Here is a 22,500-nt window from a genome sequence, read left to right on the forward strand (position 1 = left end):
GGTCAAACGTGTGCAGTGGTGTGAATTGTGTAACTGTTCAGTTCCTGAGTTTGGGAAGGCGCAGACTGAACACGACTCAGTCTCATGTCTCGTTTCTCAATAAGGAGATCAGTGAGCTGGTGTAATTGTTTTGTTTGAACTGTTCACACCTGATCCACTATAATCCAGAGCTAAGCAATGTTGGCTTTCTGACTCGCTTTACAGCAGCCATGAAGGCCAGCCTCGGCCTCGAAGGGCTACCTCACGTGTTCAGCATAGAAACAAAAAGCATTGTAAGAAAGTTGCACGTCTGTTTCTTAGGAGCTCAACAGACAGTCATTCACTCTGTTGACAAGAGATGATGAGTTTGCTGTTCCACAAATTCTATGGAATCTCTAACCAAGCGACGCTGCCGGATTCCCAGTAAGCCAAACCACGGTGCCTTCTGGGTAGGAGAGACATCATGCTATCTTTCTCCTGTCCGTCAGAGCGACACTAACCAATCACGTGCCTCCGTAACGCACGATTTGAAAAGATGTTGCCTTGAAATAATGCTGTCATGTGGATGTCAATTAATTAATTCATCTGATTTGAAAGAAAAAAAATTATGTACATTTTTAAAAACAGTTAAATGTAATTATTGAAAAATTCAATAAATGGCAACCAATAACAGTTCACCATTGAAGTCAGCAATGATATCATGAGAAATCGCTGAGTGATTGTACGCACGTGTGTGTGTGTGTGTGTGTGTGTGTGCGCGCGCGCGTGCGTGCGTGTGTGTGTTTGTTTGAGGTATATTTTGTATAAGCCTGTTTGTGTGTCTGTGTATGTTTGAGGTATATTCTGTATAACCCTGTGTGTGTGTGTTTGTATGTGTGTGTTTTTGAGGTATATTCTGTATGACCTGTGTGTGTGTGTGTGTGTGTGTGTGTGTGTGTGTGTGTGTGTGTGTGTTTTTGAGGTATATTCTTTCTGACCTGTGTGTGTGTGTTTGTTTGAGGTATATTCTGTGTAAGCCTGTGAGTGTGTGTGTGTGTGTGTTTGAGGTATATAATGTGTGTGTGTTTGAGGTATATTCTGTATGAGCCTGTGTGTGTTTGAGGTATATAATGTGTGTTTGTTTGAGGTATATTTTGTATAAGCCTGTTTGTGTGTCTGTGTATGTTTGAGGTATATTCTGTATAACCCTGTGTGTGTGTGTTTGTATGTGTGTGTTTTTGAGGTATATTCTGTATGACCTGTGTGTGTGTGTTTTTGAGGTATATTCTTTCTGACCTGTGTGTGTGTGTTTGTTTGAGGTATATTCTGTGTAAGCCTGTGAGTGTGTGTGTGTGTGTTTGAGGTATATAATGTGTGTTTGAGGTATATTCTGTATGAGCCTGTGTGTGTTTGAGGTATATAATGTGTGTGTGTTTGAGGTATATTCTGTATGAGCCTGTGTGTGTTTGAGGTATATAATGTGCGTGTTGTATATTCTGTATAAGCCTGTGTATGTGTGTGTGTGTATATTTCACACCACATTTTTATTTTCTAAACAACAATAACTCTTTCAACATCAATCCTTTCAGCTGTCTTCCTTCTGATAGAGAAGAGAACAAGTTACAGGAGTCACTAAGTCGCTACCTGTTTGTTGTCCAGTCTGCTATACATGTCACATGTAGGTGTGTTTGTTTTGTATGAGGATAGGTGTGTGTGTATATGTGCGTGTGTGTGTGTGTGTGAGAGAGAAAGGTGTATATTGTTGTTCATGACGTGTTTGAAGATGAAGTGGATGTAGAATGATCTATGAACTCTATCAGGTTTGTCAAGTTTGTGTACTTGAATATGTGATGGCGTGTGTGAGGTTGTGTGTTTCTCTGTGAGACTGTGTTTAAGGTATATTCTGCATAAGGCTGTGTCCCTCTGAGTGTATGTGTGTGTGTTTGAAGTATATTCTGTAGAAGTGTGTGTGTGTGTGTGTGTGTGTGTGTGTGTGTGTGTGTGTGTGTGTGTGTGTGTGTGTGTTTTTGAGGTATATTCTGTCTGACCTGTGTGTGTGTTTGAGGTATATTCTGTATAAGCCTGTGTGTGTGTGTTTGTTTGAGGTATATTCTGTATAAGCCTGTGTGTGTTTGAGGTATATTCTGTATAATCCTGTGTGTGTGTGTTTGAGGTATATTCTGTATGAGCCTGTGTGTGTGTTTGAGGTATATTCTGTATGAGCCCGTGTGTGTTTGTGTTTGAGGTATATTCTGTATGAGTCTGTGTGGGTGTGTGTGTATGAGGTATATTCTGTATGAGTCTGTGTGGGTGTGTGTGTATGAGGTATATTCTGTATGAGTCTGTGTGTGTTTGAGGTATATTCTGTATGAGTCTGTGTGTGTGTTTGAGGTATATTCTGTATGAGCCCGTGTGTGTTTGTGTTTGAGGTATATTCTGTATGAGTCTGTGTGTGTGTGTATATGAGGTATATTCTGTATGAGGCTGTGTGTGTTTGAGGTATATTCTGTATGAGCCTGTGTGTGTTTGTGTTTGAGGTATATTCTGTATGAGTCTGTGTGTGTGTGTGTGTGTGTGTGTGTGTGTGTGTGTATATGAGGTATATTCTGTATGAGCCTGTGTGTGTTTGTGTTTGAGGTATATTCTGTATGAGTCTGTGTGTGTGTGTATATGAGGTATATTCTGTATGAGCCTGTGTGTGTTTGTGGTATATTCTGTACGAGTCTGTGTGTGTGTGTGTGTGTGTGTGTGTGTGTGTGTGTATGTGTGTGTATGAGGTATATTCTGTATGAGCCTGTGTGTGTTTGAGGTATATTCTGTACGAGTCTGTGTGTGTTTGAGGTATATTCTGTATGAGCCTGTGGGTGTCTGTTTGAGGTATATAATGTGTGTGTGTGGGGTATATTCTGTATAAGCCTGTGTGTGTGTATTTACGGTGTTACACACTCACCGTGTTGACCCAGTGCAGCAGCGTTCTCTCCCAGTCTTCTTCTCCCCCGAGTCTCTCCACTCCTGCGCTCGCCTTCACCGTCTCCATGGCTCCCACCGCCATTAAAGCGTCCATCACTGCTAAGTGGGCGCTCTGCACCAATCACAGGGGAGAGAGAAGAACAACTGTCAGAACACGGATGAAACACAGCCACCATTAAGGCCATCAAGCCATTACCGTCCATGCAATAAATCAGAGCAGAGCGAGCATGGACGTACAGACACGCCTCGACTTCGGATGTCTGCAGGGAGTCTGGAGAGACGGGAGGAACCTGAGGAACATGCTGGGGATTGTGAACAGGAAACAGACTTGTGTCATTAAGCAACAAAAACCGACTGCGTGTTAAATCCAACATGGATTAAAGGCTGTGAGTAACACTGCAGCTGATTACAGATATCCATGATGAAAGACTCGAACCATTCAAAATGCTAAAATCTTTACACTAGACTGAACTCACCACGGAGGAACAAATATCAAATAAAATAACGCATAGTTTAATAATAGAGATAGAAAAGAAATGTGATTAAAAAAATAACAACAATCAACAATACATAGCTAGAGACAATACATAGTTAGAGAGTTTGACTCCTAACCCTAAGGTTGTGGGTTCGAGTCTCGGGCCGGCAATACCACGAACCCCCCAACTGGGTCACCACAGAATAAATGGCTGCCCACTGCTCCGGGTGTGTGTTCACGGTGTGTGTGTGTGTGTGTTCACTGCTGTGTGTGTGCACTTTGGATGGGGTAAATGCAGAGAACGAATTCTGAGTATGGGTCACTGTACTTAGCCGTATGTCACGTCACATTTTATGGAAGGAGTCTCCAGAGTCAGTGAGGTGTCACATGTTTCCCCCTTTTCTTTGGATAGTAAAATTATTAGTACTATTATTATTATTGTAATTCTAGTTTTTATCCTGTTGTTTTATTCTTACAGATATTTCACTGCATGTCTCGATCTGTATTGTGTAAAGGACCAATACATGTTTAATCTGAACTAATAACTGATGTCGATGATGTTGTCTTTCAGTAATACATTAAAAAAAAAAAAAGATGAATTAAGAAAATAAATCAAGCAGGTATTTGGTATTTATTTGGCAAGTTATTTATTTGTTTGTTTGTTGTGATGATGTGTGTATGATCTTTTGCTGCTCTTTCTTAGCCTGACGATATCTTTAAACTGAGATCGATGTGCACCGACATGGTTACCCGAGTAAACAACAAAGCGTTTCCGTAAATCTCTGTAGATAAAAGCGCCTGGCGAACGTAAACAAACAGGCAGATGGTGAAAGAGAAGGACACTGAACCGGGTTTGTGTTTGCGTGCTGTGTTTCACAATATAAGTTCTGAAGCAGCTGCTATCAGTCACGGAGCAACAGATCAATACTCTCTTCTCTTCTCTTCTCTTCTCTTCTCTTCTCTTCTCTTCTCTTCTCTTCTCTTCTCTTCTCTTCTCTTCTCTTCTCTTCTCTTCTCTTCTCTTCTCTTCTCTTCTCTTCTCTTCTCTTCTCTTCTCTTCTCTTCTCTTCTCTTCTCTTCTCTTCTCTTCCTTGTGTGTGTTCCAGCAGGTCTCCTGGTTCAGCTTCCTCTTTCTGGCTAAATTATTACACCATGACTCATGGTGATAGACTGTTGAATGCAAATTTATTTCCTGGCAGAAAAAATTATTTCCTTGTCCTACAAACCTCTCGTCTGTGCGGCGTCTGAGTGTGGGTGCACAAACTTACGCTCACGGCTCGTCTCTTTCTAGTAACAGCAACAGAAATGTTTCGAATGTGGACTAAATTCATGTTTCCGGTCACGACTGCACCTGCTGTGCCTTACATGAACTCTCTCATCCCGAGGCCGTTACTCGTCCTCCTCTCATCCTCCCATCCCATTACACACAGTAAGCCTCATTAAAACAGCATGTCAGCATTAGCAGATCCGCCAGGCAAAGCTCCTTTAGTTCTGATAAGAGGGTTAGAGCTTTAAACACACACTTTACTCGCCATTCACACACCTGCTCATACCTAGTCACGTCACACTTGGACCTGCTGGGAGTGTAAGGGCTGGCTGAACACAAACCAAGAGGTCAGAGGTCATAGACTGACACTAAAGCTGTGCCCCATTTGAATTACGACGCACTCGCCCTATACACTATGTTCCCTAGTGTCTAGTGTACAAATGTTAGAAGGGTCGTTTCACCTCAAACCTTTTTTACTAACCAGAAGTCGTTTCATTCGACGTCGAATGACATGAAACGAACGAAACACGATGCCAGCTTTGTGGATCTGGGATTCGAACTCACAACCTTCCGATTTCTTAGACCAACACCTTAACCACTACACCAGGGGTCGGCAACCATAAACACTCAAAGAGACATTTGGACCCGTTTCCCAAATAAAAAAAAACCACAGAGCCACAAAACCCTTTTGACATCTAAAATGAAGAGAACAGCCGCATATATCGTTTTTTACCTTTATGGAAAGTTTAGAAAAAACTGTAGTGTGTTGCATTTATGAAATCAATGAACTGCTACAGAGTAAACAAAATTTTATTTCTGCCGGCAAACAAAAATATTTTGAACAGTTTGAACTAACCTTAACAAAAAAGACGCTGGGTCGAAGGTTACTTTAAAATAAAATGTTCAATATCTAATTGAGTCCTCTTCGTATTCATGACATCAAAATTTTAACTTGTCGGCTGCAGCGAACCAAAAACGCGTCTGCTTCTGTGTCGGATTTCACAAGTCGGCGGTTATGACGCGTATTTTGAGCGAGAAAAAAAAATTAAACAGGGTTTATTTTAATGTTACAAGAGCATCATAATCTTAGAATTTAGAATTACATTTTTTAAAAAACTCACTCACACTCATTTTTTACCGCTTATCCGAACTACCTCGGGTCACGGGAATGCCCGATGTCAGGCGTCATCGGGCATCAAGGCAGGATACACCCTGGACGGAGTGCCAACCCATCACAGGGCACACACACACACTCTCATTCACTCACGCAATCACACACTAACTTTCCAGAGATCCCAATCAACCTACCATGTATGTCTTTGGACTGGGGGAGGAAACCGGAGTACCCGGAGGAAACCCCCGAGGCACGGGGAGAACATGCAAACTCCACACACACAAGGTGGAGGTGGGAATCGAACCCTGAACCCTGGAGGTGTGAGGTGAACGTGCTAACCACTAAGCCACCGTGCCCTCCTTTTTAAAAAACTAACTAACTAAAATAAAATAAATTTAAATTAAATTTTTACTTTCCAAATCTCCAAGGAGCCGCAGCAGAGGGATGAAAGAGCCACTTGCGGCTCCGGAGCCGCGGGTTGCCGACCCCTGCGCTAGGCTACCAACCTCAATAATCTGCAACTTCTAATCCAAAGAATAGATCATTCTTTATTATTAAATACAAACCATTGAACTATTCTTTATCATTCTGCTGTATATCAATTAACACAGATTTACACAACAGCCTTTTCTTAGATCGATGTAAACTGATAAAATACAATACAATCTAAAACCAAGATGCACTGAGAACGCTGTTTATTGTAGAGTTTACTCCCTGATTGGAACCTGAATGGAGTCATGAAGATCCTCCAGAATTAAGAGCTGAATAAAGTGAACTGCTGAGTAACTGTTAAGCGTATCGTGGGTCAGGTTTGTTACTTGGAGCTGCTTTTGTACAAGGCTGCGTTTGCAAACAGTCTTCAAGGACAAGTCTGGTGTATTTCCGCTAGCAGCTAAAGCTGTGCCAAGTGCCGAGGAAAGCCAATCATTTCAAGCGAGCTGGAGGACAGCCAGCGCTTTACTGCACCCTTTTGTTAAAAAAAAACGAAAGAACGGTCACTCAGTGCAGGTTGTGCATTGTGTCGTGTCGTGTTATCTGCTGACCGACGTGTCGGTACACACTCGACCGTCTCCATGTCTGGTGGATTGGACACACGCGGTGCCTCTGGTATAATCATTAACCATGTTCAGTAGAGGTACAGGTCAGAAGAACACATTCCTCAGCACATGTGAAAGTGTGTGTGTGCGTGTGTGTGTTTCCCTTCAGAGCAGGTTTAGACCATGTACAGGACACACACGGTGAGACGGCGCTAACGGACTGGTCACGTCACGCTCGCTGACTTATCGTGGTTAGCTCTGGTTCCTGTCGCTTCATTACACAGCGTTTGCTTCTGAGGATCCTGGGGCGTGTATTAAATGAAATCACTGTGAGACTGGAGTAGAAGTGTTAAGTCAAACTGGAAAATACTTTGAGTTTAGGATGACTGTGTAATTGGGGAAAAAGAGATCGCTGACCCTAGCGGTGATCCAAAGGTGCGCAGTAAAACACTTGATAATCAACGACAGGGCGGTGTGATGTGACCCGAAGCTTGAAGCTGATTATATTAGTAGATTATATAAGAAACGATCACATATTACTAAGTGCGTTAATATAAAAGCCTGATTTAAATTACAGCTGAAATTACAGTCAGATCTGCTGTTAAGAGCAAATCAGTCAGGACCTTCAGACTAATCGGGATCGACCGGTCGATTGATCGTACGGATCGTAACTAAATGTTCAACACGATACGTCTTCGACAACGAGTTCCTAACACGAAGAGAAAACCTTCAGGAGAAACGATTAGTTCCTTCTGCAAATTATAAGAAAATTATAGTAATGTAGTGAGTGTAGTGTTACAGCGTCAAAACATACACTAGCATACACGCTGCACTGCTGCATGCTGGGTAAAACTCTGTGCTATTGTTCTCGTGATATTTCTGTTAGATTAATGAATAAATAAAGACATTGTGAAAGTGTTTTGTGTTCATGAAGTTTCCAGCACAATAACATTTCCAAAAACTCCATTTTTCACTGATTTTCAGTACCTGCTGAAGGTCACAGTGGATCTTGGGAGTATTGGGCATCAGGTAGGTGGGAGTGAACACATTCACATACACAGTCATATCTAGGGGTAACCATGGGCGTAAATCCCGGGGGGGACGGAGGGGACATGCCCCCCCCCCCATCCGAGGGTTGTGCCCCCCCCCATCCGAGGGTTGCCCCCCCCCACATACGAGGGTGGTTGCCCCCCCCCCACATACGAGGGTTGTCTCCCCCCCCCACATACGAGGGTTGTCTCCCCCCCCCCCACATACGAGGGTTGTCTTCCCCCCCCCCATACGAGGGTTGTCTCTCCCCCCCCCCACATACGAGGGTTGTCTCTCCCCCCCCACATACGAGGGTTGTCTCTCCCCCCCCCACATACGAGGGTTGTCTCCCCCCCCCACATACGAGGGGTGTCTCCCCCCCCACATCCGAGGGTTGTGCCCCCCCCCACATACGAGGGTTGCCCCCCCCCACATACGAGGGTTGTCTCCCCCCCCACATACGAGGGTTGTCTCCCCCCCCACATACGAGGGTTGTCTCCCCCCCCACATACGAGGGTTGTCTCCCCCCCCATACGAGGGTTGTCTCTCTCCCCCCCCCACATACGAGGGTTGTCTCTCCCCCCCCCACATACGAGGGTTGTCTCTCCCCCCCACATACGAGGGTTGTCCCCTCTCCCCCCCCCACATACGAGGGTTGTCTCCCCCCCCCACATACGAGGGTTGTCTCCCCCCCCCACATACGAGGGTTGTCTCTCCCCCCCCACATACGAGGGTTGTCTCTCCCCCCCCACATACGAGGGTTGTCTCTCCCCCCCCACATACGAGGGTTGTCTCCCCCCCCCCACATACGAGGGTTGTCTCGCCCCCCCCCACTTACGAGGGTTGTCTGTCCCCCCCCACATACGAGGGTTGTCCCCCCCCACATACGAGGGTTGTCCCCCCCCACATACGAGGGTTGTCCCCCCCCACATACGAGGGTTGTCCCCCCCACATACGAGGGTTGTCCCCCCCCACATACGAGGGTTGTCCACCCCACATACGAGGGTTGTCCCCCCCCACATACGAGGGTTGTCCACCCCACATACGAGGGTTGTCCACCCCACATACGAGGATTGTCCCCCCCCAAAAATTTTTTTGAAAAAATATCGCACTCTTTATTGTGAAAGATATATGTATGTATACCTAAATAATTGTGTAAGTAGAAAAAAAAAAGCAAAAAATGCATTTAGAAACAGTTGAGTTAGCTTGTTTACAATAGCTTGTTGCATAGCGCACTGCGACTAACACGCCAAAGCCGTCGAGAAAAACTTTGAAAATAACCATAATGACGTGGTCTCCATGCTACAGTAATAATGATAAAAGCAAAGTTTTTCACTGTGGGGACGTGTCTTTATAAGTACAATTAGACTGTATTATTTGTGTCCCCCCTTCAAAAATTGCTCATGAGAAATTTTATATTTATTGTCCCCCCCCCTTACTGTTAAATGAAATTTACGCCCATGGGGGTAACTTACTTAACCATGTAGCCGAACAGTCAGACTGACAGCAGAATTTCTGGACTCTGTAAAAGCTTTTATTTGACAAGGACAGTTTTTAAATCAGTGACCTATTGAAAGGTGGTTGAGTCAGAAAATGTGCTGGGGGGCTATTAATGCTCGGGTTTGATCGGTTAACTGGGGAGATCGATTCTGATTAAGGGAAAGAGAGCATGTATTTCAGTGCTATTCTGCACTACAGCAAGTCTCCTGAAAATCTAGTGCATAGCAATTTCATTACAAAAGCAGAGGAATTAATAAGAGAGAGTGGGATGGTGTGTGTGTGTGTGTGTGTGTGTGTGTGTGTAAGGGGTAGAGGGGGTTGTTGGAGGGGGCTTGGATATTAGTTCCGAACCATGTCGGCCCCTTCAGAGTTCCCTAAGCCAAATCACAAGCTCATCCTAATGAGAGGGTAGTGAGGTCCAGCGCTGGATCAGAGGACAAACCAGCTGCCAAATCACCATAGCAACCAACGATGACCCACAATAGCAGCCCAAAAACACCATCGCTAAGCTCCTGGTCGAATGGAGTCTGAGGTTTTAAGCACAGCACAGACAGATTCCATCATAATATTATTATACTCCGACATCATGCAGCCTTGAGCAGGAGGTGGAGTGGGGTCAAAGGTTAGGGAAGGAAAGAGGGGGATGATGCAGGAAGCGGTGCAGAAAGGCAGATTGTGTCCCTCTTATTCAGAACAGACTCTTATGTAAACACACATCAATCTCAAGCCGTCAGCAAACTCTAAGCCATCTCGGTCAATTGGCATTGATTTGTCTGATGTACTAATTGTGGAAAGTCACATCACTTTTTGGTAGTTAGAAAAATTCAGTGTGTGTTAGTAGAAACGCATCAGACATCACAATGTGCTCAAAAAAGTGTAAAAGCTGTAACCGAGTTGGTTTCAACCGGTGGGACGAACAAACTTTTAGAGCAGAACCCGAACTGATAACTTGTCAATGCTGAGCGAGTGTTAAGTAAAGAACCGTCTCAGCTGTAGCTTCTGTAGCAGCTCATCCAGTCCCTGGGATTTATGTAAATCACTTAACTGAAGGCAGTTCACAGGGGGAGAGATATTTATTTCATAGATTTTAATACATTTAAATATTAATGATCTAGCCTGGTTAGTGAACTGACACAAAAACACAAGGTTTATAGATGAATGGAGAGAGAGAAATAGCAACTGTTTAAGTCTTTAGGTGAAAAGAATGGAAATATAAAGCACTACTATGATGATTTTTTTCAGCCAATGTTGAAATAATAAACCACATTGTGACTAAGTTCTACTGGTTATTTTATAAATTGTTTTCCGCTGCTAATGTTTCGTGAACACTAAACATACCCGTGATATTCTCAGAAGCAGACACGGTGGTGTGTGGTTGCACGGCCCACCCTTACATTCAGGCAGCGGATTCGATTCTGTGTCTCAGCGGTGTTTCGGCTGCACCAGTCCAGGCATTCATTAGGCGTTTCCTCATGCATTAACTAGACAAACAATCCCGGGGCAAAGCTGAATCAAACCCAGACCCCCTGCGCTCTTGGTCTGAAGAGGAAACAGCGTGACTGTGTGTCCATGCACATGTCTTCCTTATATAAAAAAAACTATACTGCTGAATTGTGAAAGCAAAACACAAGCCGTTGCTCTGGAGCACTAATCTACACTGATTTTTTCATCTTCAGGCGCAAGCGTGCTGAGGTGGTGGGGGGCTGCGACTTATACACACATGGGGGAGGGGAAAGCAGGACAAGAGATGAGGAGATGGATGAAGATGGATGATCTATAGCCTCAGAGTAAAAAGGTTTCTGAGCGTCACAAACTTTAGGATCAGTAAATATAGCGTGACCTAGATCTCCCGTCTGTATCATATTTCAGCTTTGGATATCCCACGTCACTAAAGGAACAACGAACGACGCAAGCAAAAGAAGTGATAAGACGGGATTATCACTCCTTTTTTTTTCCCCTCAGAGAAATGTATTTATTCAGACACATTTTCAAACAAAACTTTACTTTAAGTGAATGTGAAATGCAAATTCCTATTGGCAACCAGTAGCACAACTGCATCAGCTGCCTGCTATTTTACAGATAAGCCTCATTAAAAAAAAAAAAAAAAAAAAAAACTGTGAGGTAAAAAGGTCAACCAGGGAAGCTTTGAATAGCTCTAGCTGTTTTAGTTTTTTTTGTGTGTGTGTGTGTGTTTTTTTTTTTACTGTTAACTGTTAGCTAGCTTGTTAGAGTGTTTTTAAACCAAAATATAGCTAAAATACAAATCAAAATAATTTAGCTAGCTAAAGAACAAAATGCTAATCAAAGGCTTTTCATTTTAACTGCATCAAAATGTAGGTTGTTTTCAAGTCACATTTTTACAAACGCAAACTACGATTTGGTAACAAATAATACAAGCATTACTAGAAATAAAATCTGCATTTAAAAATAATCCATTCAGTGAAAAACACAAACACAATCATAGCTGCTATGTGTATTTGGATACTTAGCAAAAGATAGATAAATGCGTTTGTAGTTAGCCTTCCACTGACTAGGAAATGTACTGTTAATATGATATGAAGTCAGAGATTTTAGAGCAATCTGACAGCCAGAGAACGATCTTCGGTGTCGTAGCATTAACGCATCAACCCCTTTAGCTAGCTTAAAAATCAAAAGTGACAGCTTCACTCCAATTTCTAAACTAGCTAAAGGGGAAAACAAACTATTAGCAGAAGCTTTTGATTCTTCTGATTTTGTCAACATTTCGATTTCTGTACTCGCTCTGAGGAAGCAAGGAATATATGCAGCTTTTATCCAGCATTTGTGAATCTGTGTATCTGAGCATCATTGATTAGGAAGGCTCAAACTTTCCTAGGATTCCTCAGAGCGCATTTAGGGAATTGATTTGCCCTTAAAGGTGGCGTCTCCGTTGTTTGAGAAATGCTTTAGAAAACTGCGTCGGGCCGGCAAACAAAACAAACGTGTAGCCAATGAGCAAAAAGGGACGTGTCTTGTCAATATGGGCGGAGAGAGTGTTCAGTGCGCATGTGTGACATTAGGCTTTGCTTTTTTCCTTCTCGATAGGTGAGTAACGTTGGTTTTGCTTTGTTACACAGAACTAATATATGCCGTCCTTTGCATGATGACGCTTGTGTGTCATTTTTGCTTGTTTGTTTATCTGCAATCGTATTGTTCTTCCCTTCAGCTATGATAAAGACACATTTCTTTCCATTAGTTGCGGAGTTGTGGGCGGAGCTATCAATACAGGGGTGGGACCCATTTGGGTTAGGGGCGTGTTTGTTTTAGTGATTTCAAGTGTCAACATTGGCTTTCAAACAACGGAGACCCCACCTTTAAATCTTTGATCCATGTCGCAGGTTGAAGACTTTTAGATCAAGAATGTTTAGCTTGCTTATGTTTTGTTTTGTTGTCATCTTAACTGCCTCTAAACGGCAATCATTCTGTCATTTTAACTGGAATTAACATTTTTTTTAAACTTCCTGTCCAATTGTTTTTGCTTCTTCCTCTTTTAATTGCTCTGTCAAGCTTTAAAGAAAAAAAATTGGAGTAAACGGCTACAGTTCCTTCAGTATTTCATCTCCGCTCTGTCCTGCTGCTCCATGATTTTAATGCTGCTGTTGCGTGACCCACTTTCTCTGGCCAAACCCACAGCTGGCAGACAGACAGTGAGCAGCGGAGAGAGAGTTACACTCAGACCACAGCACTGTCCCACAGAAACAGCCTGGGAACATGGGAAATACTCTCGCTCTCTCACACACACAAACACGCCTGATCGAACAGAGTCCAGGACTCAACATCACACCTCACTGAACCCACTGCAACCATGAATCATGACACCAACACCGAAGCACCTGCTAACCTAAGCAGCTAAGCAGAGCATATAGACAACAGCCACAAAGATCAATATTTAGAAACACACACACACACACACACACACGCACACACACGCACGCACACGCACGCACACGCACGCACACGCACGCACACGCACGCACACACACGCACACACACGCACACACACGCACACACACGCACACACACGCACACAGACAGTGACATACACAATCACAGATACACAGACAGACACAGAGAAACACAGAGACGCACACAGACACACACACACACACACACTGTGCCTGTCTGTCGGTCTGTGAGTGGGATTTATGGTGTCACACAGACCATATATTCGATTTATGACATCACACAGCTGTATATTCGTGACCTCTGGTTTCTCCTGTGGTCTGTTTCACTCCGTGTTGAAATACAGGTTAATGTATGCGTTCTGTACTTGATCAAACTAAATCAAACTCAACTCTAAAAATGAATCAGGAGCACATTGTGTAACCAGTGAGCTGTAAACGCTAACACATATTTATTCATTTAACACAATATTCTTTCACAATTATTCTTTCTTTTGCAATTTACACAAAATCATCTTTCCATATTAATAACGTCGATATAAAATACTAAAAAGCTAAAACTACATTTTGATAATAGTCACTAATAAAATCTACTCGTCACAATGCATCGTCCCAACTGGTTTAATCCGGTTTCTCATCCCAGCAGGTAGAATCCAGTGAAATAAGAGAGTTTTAATATAAATCAGGATGATAAATATTATCAACAACGAATATAATTTCACTCTGTGTGTTAGCCGTTCTTCTTCTATAAACATCCGAGTCTAATTTCCGAGCCTAGGTTATCGGTGTTAAATATACATAAAAAAAATACAATAATTAAATTAAATAAAATAAAATAAAATAAAATAAATAAATAAAGATTTATGGTCATCAAGGCTTCTGACAAAAACGCTGAATTTAAGTTAGACAGCTGCGTTCAAGGATGATACTAGAAGAACAAGCCTGACAAAACAAGATAACAAACATCCCCCAATCTCCTGTACAGAGCATAACAACACACACACACACACACACACACACACACACACACACACACAGTCTGTTGTCCTTTAAACGGCCTGATCCTTTCTAGACATACTTCATCACCATGTGCTCTTCAGCTCAGCTCTCCAATCAGCGCCGTGTCCCAAACACATGAAGTCTCTTAACCTTGGTGAAATGAAGGAAGGTCTTTTCTAATGTCCTTTAATTCCCTGGAAACAGAGTCAGAGTCAGGACTCGGCCCACCCGACACCCCCCGCTCGGCCCTCCGACCTTCTCTCCGGTCCCGAGTTCTTCTTGCATGTCCAATGAGAGTGTCTTGGAACATCTCCAAACGCATCCCCACCAGTAAACACACATATTCTCACATACACGTACTCATCTCTCTGCACACATGTAACGCATCTATAAACCGCCAACTTACCATTTTGATAGGCTTGTGCCGGAGGTCTGCTTCGGTCACCGGGGTGTTTTGGTCTTTGGGAGTTAAGGCCTTTTGGCTGAGGGTCTGTAAGAGGACAGTGTCGTCTTTAGGCGTCCCGTCGGCCCCGGGGCCACTGGCTAGCAGCAGGCCATAGGTTCGGGAGTAGAGCTCCGGAGACTGAAGCAGCCGTGTCACAGGGGGTTTCAGGTGTTCCTGCTCGTACTGGTCCAGATAAAAGGGGTCTCGCAGCTCCGCTGGAATGTTGTCTATAATACACAACACGCAGTGTGAGTCACAGCGTCATTACATAGATTTATCACATGTGAAGCTTAGCTCTGTGAGGTAAAAAAAATCTCTAAGGACGTAAACAACCCATGATGTGCTGATACAGAAAAACAAAACGTTACTCTTAACAGATTTCAATATCATCACCTAAAGGGATTATTTTCATTTTATATTCAGTTGTTCTTTTTATCCGATTATAGTTACATGTAATGTGGAACTTCCGGGAAACACGTGATGTTATCAGGCTCTCTTTACTGTCTTTTCTGTCTTTCACAGAAAAACTTTTCCATGATAGATAACTGGTTAACCTCCTGAGCTCTGGCACTGGAGACTCCTTCGGTTCATATCAACTAGACATCTACTCCATATCAACCGTTATATGCTTGTCTTTGTTCAATATTATGTCTTTAATCCATTTCTTACTAACTCGAGTAGAGCATCTGCCCTGTGAAAGTACTGTTACTATAGTCAGAAGGTGCGTATTAATATAAACCTGAAAATACAGACACCGAAATAATAAAATAAAATTAAAAATAAAATTAAAAATGTTTAGCTCTGGTCTTCTCAAACAGGACCAATGCAAAAAACTGATACCAGGTTTAAAAAAAAAAAAAACATGATAACAACATGATATAACTGTTATATAACCAGTCTGTGTGTCAGGAAGAGTAAATAAAAGTAACCTGTAGAAGCCAGAAGATACGGAGCCTACTGTAGGTGTATGAGTGTGTGTGTGTGTGTATAAGATGTGTGACATGATGGTATGGCCTTCTATAGCACAGCCAGTAGAATGAGCAGGTGAAAGGTGAAGACGACATAAATGCACGCATGCGCTGGACATACGAGTGACACAAAGCTGCACTAATTATTAAAGGAGGTGTGAGTTCGCTGTCACAGGACCGGTGATGAAAGGGAAAGTTTCCATTGTACACACACACACACACAGACACACACACAGACACACACACAGACACACACACAGACACACACACAGACACACGAACATTTTTTGAAATAGGCCATGGGCATAAAATGCAACTTGAACCACTTTAGCAGCAATAAAAAAATGACCCACATAAACACATCATTCCTTCAATATAAAGGCTAACTGCAGTCACTCAAACACTCGCTAACACACACACACACACACACACTTGCTAACACACACGCAATATTATCTTTGCATATTAGCTACACTATGTCTACAGATCAAGACTTCAAAACAGTTTCTGTACATAAAACTTCTTCAAAAACACACATACAGCTCTGCGAAAGTCAAAGCTCACACACACACACGCGCGCACACACACACACACACACAAAACTGGTTCTGCCACATTCATGGGCAATCACAAGGTGCCTATGTTTCCATCTCACACACTCACACACTTATACACACACACAGGCTCTGGGAAGCAGTAGGACCAGTTCTTCTAAAGAGGACACAGTAAAGGACATGCCCTAGTACAAAGGTTCATTTAATGACCTGACGTCATGTTTCTTCACGCACACTTGCACACACACACACACACACACACACACACACACAAGTGAGTGGTCTGTGGGGAATAAAACACTTAGAAACATGCTGCTGTAGAAAAGTAATCGATGCAGCGCTTTCATTTAAACTTCGACTTTCCCCTGAAGACGGCACTAGGGTCAGAGCTGCTGTTGAAGATCATCTGACCAATCGGAGCGGAGCGTTCTACAGCACAGCCAATCAGATTCATTTCTACTCAGTCATTTAAACCAAAACCTTAAATAAAAAGACACACGAAACAAAATGTAAGAAACCTTTATCGTATTACTAACAAATTGTTTGCAATTTGCTCTACATTGCACTTTTATAACATTATATTTAAATGATAAAATTATATTTTAATATATTTCACGGTTCTTTCCATTTTCTGATATAACAAAAACAGTCACAGGAGTAAAAAGCATTTCACTAAATGTTGCACTCTCTATGATGTGACAAATAAAAATTATTTGGAAAAAACAAACAATAATATATACTTTTTTATTCAAGGTGGACGTCACACTGCTGTGATGAAACTTTACATTTTAACTGTTTCTATAAAACATTAACATTTCTAACTCACTCACTCACTCATTCATCTTCTACCGCTTATCCGAACTACCTCGGGTCACGGGGAGCCTGTGCCTATCTCAGGCGTCATCGGGCATCAAGGCAGGATACACCCTGGACGGAGTGCCAACCCATCACAGGGCACACACACACTCTCTCATTCACTCACACAATCACACACTACGAACAATTTTTCCAGAGATGCCAATCAACCTACCATGCATGTCTTTGGACCGGGGGAGGAAACCGGAGTACCCGGAGGAAACCCCCGAGGCACGGGGAGAACATGCAAACTCCACACACACAAGGTGGAGGTGGGAATCGAACCCCGACCCTGGAGGTGTGAGGCGAACGTGCTAACCACTAAGCCACCGTGCCCCCACATTACTAACTGACCCAATTTTTTTTTTTATTATTATATTAATATTATCATTATCATCATTATATTATTATGGGATGTTCTGGACACACAATGAGTATTAAGTACTATGAGTTGACAGATTAACAGTCTATTTGTCCATAGGCCAAAGGTCCCATGTGTCTTTGGTACAAGATCAGTAGAGATAAGAGCTGACAGTATTTAAAGGACAAGTCTAACAGCACTGTTTCATGATCGGATGCATAAAACATTTAAAGGTTCGGTGCACGATGTTTGAAAGCCAATGTTGACATTTGAAATCACCAAAACAAACACGCCCCTAACCCAAAGGGGTGTCACCCCTGTTTTAGCTCCGCCCCACACATACATACGTAACCCAGGCAACTATTATGGTGGAACCTGCTGGGGCAGCTGGGCGAGGTTATAATAAATAAATTATTATAAATTACGAGGTTATAAATAAACACAATGAGTAATACTATGGTAATACACATGTGTTTTTGTAGTAGTGTGTGTTGTAGCGTGAAAGGTTTAGCTCCGTTTCACGCGGAAGACGACGTTCAACACCTAGAACCCGAGGCAGAGGTAACGGCAGGTATCCGCCATGTCAGTGTTTCAATCGCCTTCGGCTAATGTCACACATGCGCACTGAACACTCTCTCCGCCGCATATTGACAAGACACGCCCCTTTCTGCTCATTGGCTACAAGTTTGTTTTGTTTTGTTAGTCGGCCCGACTCGGTTTTCTGAAGCATTTTTCAAACATCGTGCACCGCACCTTTAATTTCACCAAAAACAAAAACTGTAGCAGCACAAAACATAATACAAATCAGTGTGTTAATGTCAGCTGCATGTGTTAACTTCGCCTTGTCATGTTTTTCATCATCGGCGGATTGACATTAAGAGCATTTCGAATGTAACAAGGTTCACATTCTCCATCGAATTTCACCCAAGTCAAGCTTGGCAACCAAACAGCTTATTAGGGGAAAAAAAAGAAGAAAAAAAAAAAAAAAAAAAAGCACCGCTTCAAATGTCGTCATTACAACACTGTCACTTTTACATTAATCACTCAGACGTCTGACTTCCAGACGTCTCTGAAACAGACGGAAAATGAACTGTAACTAAAATCAAAAACTTTTTTTTTTTTTTTTTTTGACGGTTTCTATTTAGTTTAGTTCTATGTTCTTATCTACCAACTTGTACCGAGGAAATAAAAACTCACAATCATCATTCTCGTGTTGGTACAGAACTCTCGGCTCATTAGGAACCAGTCAGATGCTTGTGGCGAAGAGAAATACTAAGCATCTAGAAGCAGCTTTAAAAAAATAAACCACTGGTTTTTTTTTTTGTTTGTTTTTTTCATAATTGTCATTTTTCTTAATCTCTTGATCGACTTTAATAGCATTATATTTATTACTACACATTTAAAAAGCTTTAAATCTATTCTAATCTTTCAGTTCTGTTCTGTATTTCATCAGCTGTCTTGGTATTTGTTCCTTTTAATTGCACAAAGAGCTAAAAGTCCGTATAAAAAGATTTGGCTCGTCTTGCTTTACGTCAGTGGAAAGAAGAAAAAAAAACGTTTAGTTTGTGCTTAGTGCAGTAAAAGTCTCTGGTCATCCGGTACTGCGGATTGGAAAAGAAATAAAAAAAACAATTTAAAAATAAACAATGCGACAGAATATATAATTTGCTCGTCCTGGGTTTATAACAACATGACTCAGAAAAACACTTTAGACACAAATGATATTCTATGTAAAGTAACTAAAATACAGAGTATAAGTGTACGATCATGTGCTGTGTTCACTGTGGAGCTCAAACCCAGAATGCAAAGCAGGATGCAAAGGCCACAGCTGTGTGTGATGTGTGTGTGTGTGTGTGTGTGTTGTTTCCCTGTAAAGCATCAATGAATGAACACACTGTGCCGCACTGTGACTGATATGCAGAAATAAAGCAATACCTGGATATTGTGCAAATGGAGGACAGATTTGGAGGCTGTAGTGACTGTGCAAACACACACAAAGACACACACACACACACACACACACACACAATATGAAAGCAAACTTCTTAATGTAAACTTTACACAAAGCACTTAACTATCAGCCTCATGTCACACGTCTTTCTCTCAGCACGCGCACACACACGCAGAGATCTACCTGGATAAACAAGGTGATGAGTTATGACTGTGTGTTTTAGCTATTTAACATAAGCAGCATCATGAACACCCTGAACATGATCTTAGATAAAAGTACAGATAGACGGAATACAGAGAGCAAATGCATCAGAGACACAACGATAAACAGGAAATCATGTCCATTCAGTCAGCATGTCTATCATTCATCCAACAGCAGAGCACACAAAGTGTCTAGACCCTAAAACACACACACACACACACACACACAGGGACACAGACAGACAGACAAGGACACAGACACACACAGACAGACAGGGACACACAGACAGACAGGGACACACAGACAGACAGGGACACACAGACAGACAGACAGACAGGGACACACAGACACACAGACAGACGGGGACACACACACAGACAGACGGGGGACACACACACACAGACAGACAGGGACACACAGACACACAGACAGACAGGGACACACAGACAGACAGGGACACACAGACACACAGACAGAAAGGGACACACAGACACACAGACAGACAGGGACACACAGACAGACAGGGACACACAGACAGACAGGGACACACAGACAGGTAGACAGACAGACAGACAGACAGGGACACAGACAGACAGGGACACACAGACAGACATTTTATATGTATATAAAATAACATGTATACAAAAATCAATAAATAAAGACAAAAAACAAAATAAAAAGAATAACAAGAAAAATACAAGTGTTAACGAGTTTACTGTTGCTAATTGTTGATTAATGTTGCAATGGATGGACGGATGGATGGATGGATGGATGGATAGATGGACGGATCTGTATTAATCCCAGAGTGGAAACCTATTTTTTCCTCATGTTTATTTATTCATTCATTTATTAATTCCTTGACCTGTATATAAAATGTGCTAAAGACTATTAGTAATAATTATTAATACATCAAGAATTTCAATTAAAAACATAAACATATTTAATATAAAACACATTGTACACAAGTTTTATTTATAAACAACAAAACATTTACTTTTTTTTTAAATAAATCCAAGTGCTTAGAGTTAAAAGTTAAAACTATGCCTTGTGTGATATTTATGGACAAATCTGTTCAAATGAAGATGATCAAAAGAGCCGCAGTTTTCTCTGCGTAATCGTCCTCTGACATCATCGACCCTCTATTAAGGAATAGATCAGATGAACACACGTCCAGACCTTCCCGCATGTTCACCCACAATATTTCTGCTCGAGCTTCCTGCCTGTATTTCCTCCATATTTGCACAGGGATACAGATAGATGACACCCAGATGTTGTTCTGACAGCGAAGTTCCTTCAGGATCTCAGCTGGTGCTCACGCACATGCGCTCGTCTGCTGGATGTTTAATAACTAGGCTCTGGAGAGCAGCTCTGTCGCTGACCACGTGCTCACAGATCTGCTTTTTATTACAGCCGGGAAGTCACGTGGTGACGAGCGGACGATCTGCTGCTGCACTTTAGAGCCTATTGGGGTTGATGTACGGATTGTGGAGGTTAGAGAGGGACGAATATCTGTACTGAATGTGTGTTAAACGGATTCAGCCACTTAGGTTTATGAGTTTTATTTCTCAGCCTCTGTTTGTCTGTCTGTGTTTGTCTGTCTGTTTGTCTGTGTCTGTCTGTCTGTGTCTGTCTGTCTGTCTGTGTCTGTCTGTCTGTGTCTGTCTGTGTCTGTCTGTCTGTGTCTGTCTGTCTGTCTGTCTGTCTGTCTGTCTGTCTGTCTGTGTCTGTCTGTCTCCGTCTGTCTGTCTGTCTCTGTCTGTCTGTCTGTGTCTGTCTGTCTCCGTCTGTCTGTCTGTCTGTCTGTCTGTCTCTGTCTGTCTGTCTGTCTGACTGTCTGTCTGTCTGTGTCTGTCTGTCTGTGTCTGTCTGTCTGTGTCTGTCTGTCTGTGTCTGTCTGTCTGTGTCTGTCTGTCTGTGTCTGTCTGTCTGTGTCTGTCTGTCTGTAAAATGTATCACAAACAGATGAATCATTATTAATCCTATATTAACATTACTATCACGGGGGTTTCCCCGATTAAACACCATCACATGCACACAGCATCAGAGAAACTCTCAGGCACTAGAATGAGTGTGTTTTCAAAAAATCACCCACACATGACATCCTAAACATGGTATTATTACCTATTAGACTGTTTATTGCCGGTTACACTCAGCTTTTAGTTTACAGACTGAAACACTGAGCAAACCAGGAAGTGAATGTTAAACGTATTGTCATGAGAGTGCAAACGTAAAACCTCACAAAGTCCTCGAGAGCGAAAGGGACCCTGTGGATTATACGCCTGAGAGACACCGCAGAGCTCGGTGTACACCAAGCAGACACCACACACACACACGCACGCACGCGCACACGCGCACACACGCACGCACGCACGCACAAATTTTTTAACAATAATAATAATAATAATAATAATAATAATAATAATAATAATAATAAAATAAATGCTATAACAATCTCAATAAACAATATGATTTTTTGGTAAAGTTAGCTTGTGACTTCCTTACAACAACAACAACAAAAAAAAAATCACAGAGACTCCAGCAATGATTCATGAATTCTGTCTGAGCTTAACCCTGAAACTTCACCACCACATCATGAAGGAAATACGCAAAGACTGTTAATCGAAAGACAACTGCAGAGAAGAGACGAGGCGAGACGCAAAGAGACGAGACAAGACGAGACGAGATAATAGACAAGACACAAAAGAGACAAGACAGCAAGGCAAGAGGAGACAAGACAAGAGAAGTGAAGAGAAGAGAAAACAAGACAAGAGAAGTGAAGACAAGACAAGACAAGAGAAGTGAAGACAAGACAAGACAAGACAAGACAAGACAAGACAAGACAAGAGAAGAGAAGAGAAGAGAAGAGAAGAGAAGAGAAGAGAAGAGAAGAGAAGAG

At 42.3% G+C, this 22,500-nt stretch overlaps 1 protein-coding gene across 5 annotated transcripts in view; it reads right to left on the reverse strand.

The window, feature by feature from the left end:
• camsap3 (calmodulin regulated spectrin-associated protein family, member 3) overlaps positions 1-22,500 on the reverse strand; it is a 45,095-nt gene that overhangs the window by 14,385 nt on the left and 8,210 nt on the right. For all 5 annotated transcript variants that reach the window (XM_060896819.1, XM_060896820.1, XM_060896817.1 and 2 more), the window contains exons 2-3: positions 14,676-14,941; positions 2,909-3,040 (exon numbers count right to left, since the gene is read on the reverse strand). In XM_060896819.1, coding sequence (XP_060752802.1) covers positions 2,909-3,040; positions 14,676-14,941 — 398 coding nt within the window. The remainder of the gene's footprint in view (positions 1-2,908; positions 3,041-14,675; positions 14,942-22,500) is intronic.

The sequence above is a fragment of the Tachysurus vachellii genome, chromosome 21, assembly GCF_030014155.1.
Source record: "Tachysurus vachellii isolate PV-2020 chromosome 21, HZAU_Pvac_v1, whole genome shotgun sequence".
Classification (NCBI taxonomy): domain Eukaryota; kingdom Metazoa; phylum Chordata; class Actinopteri; order Siluriformes; family Bagridae; genus Tachysurus; species Tachysurus vachellii.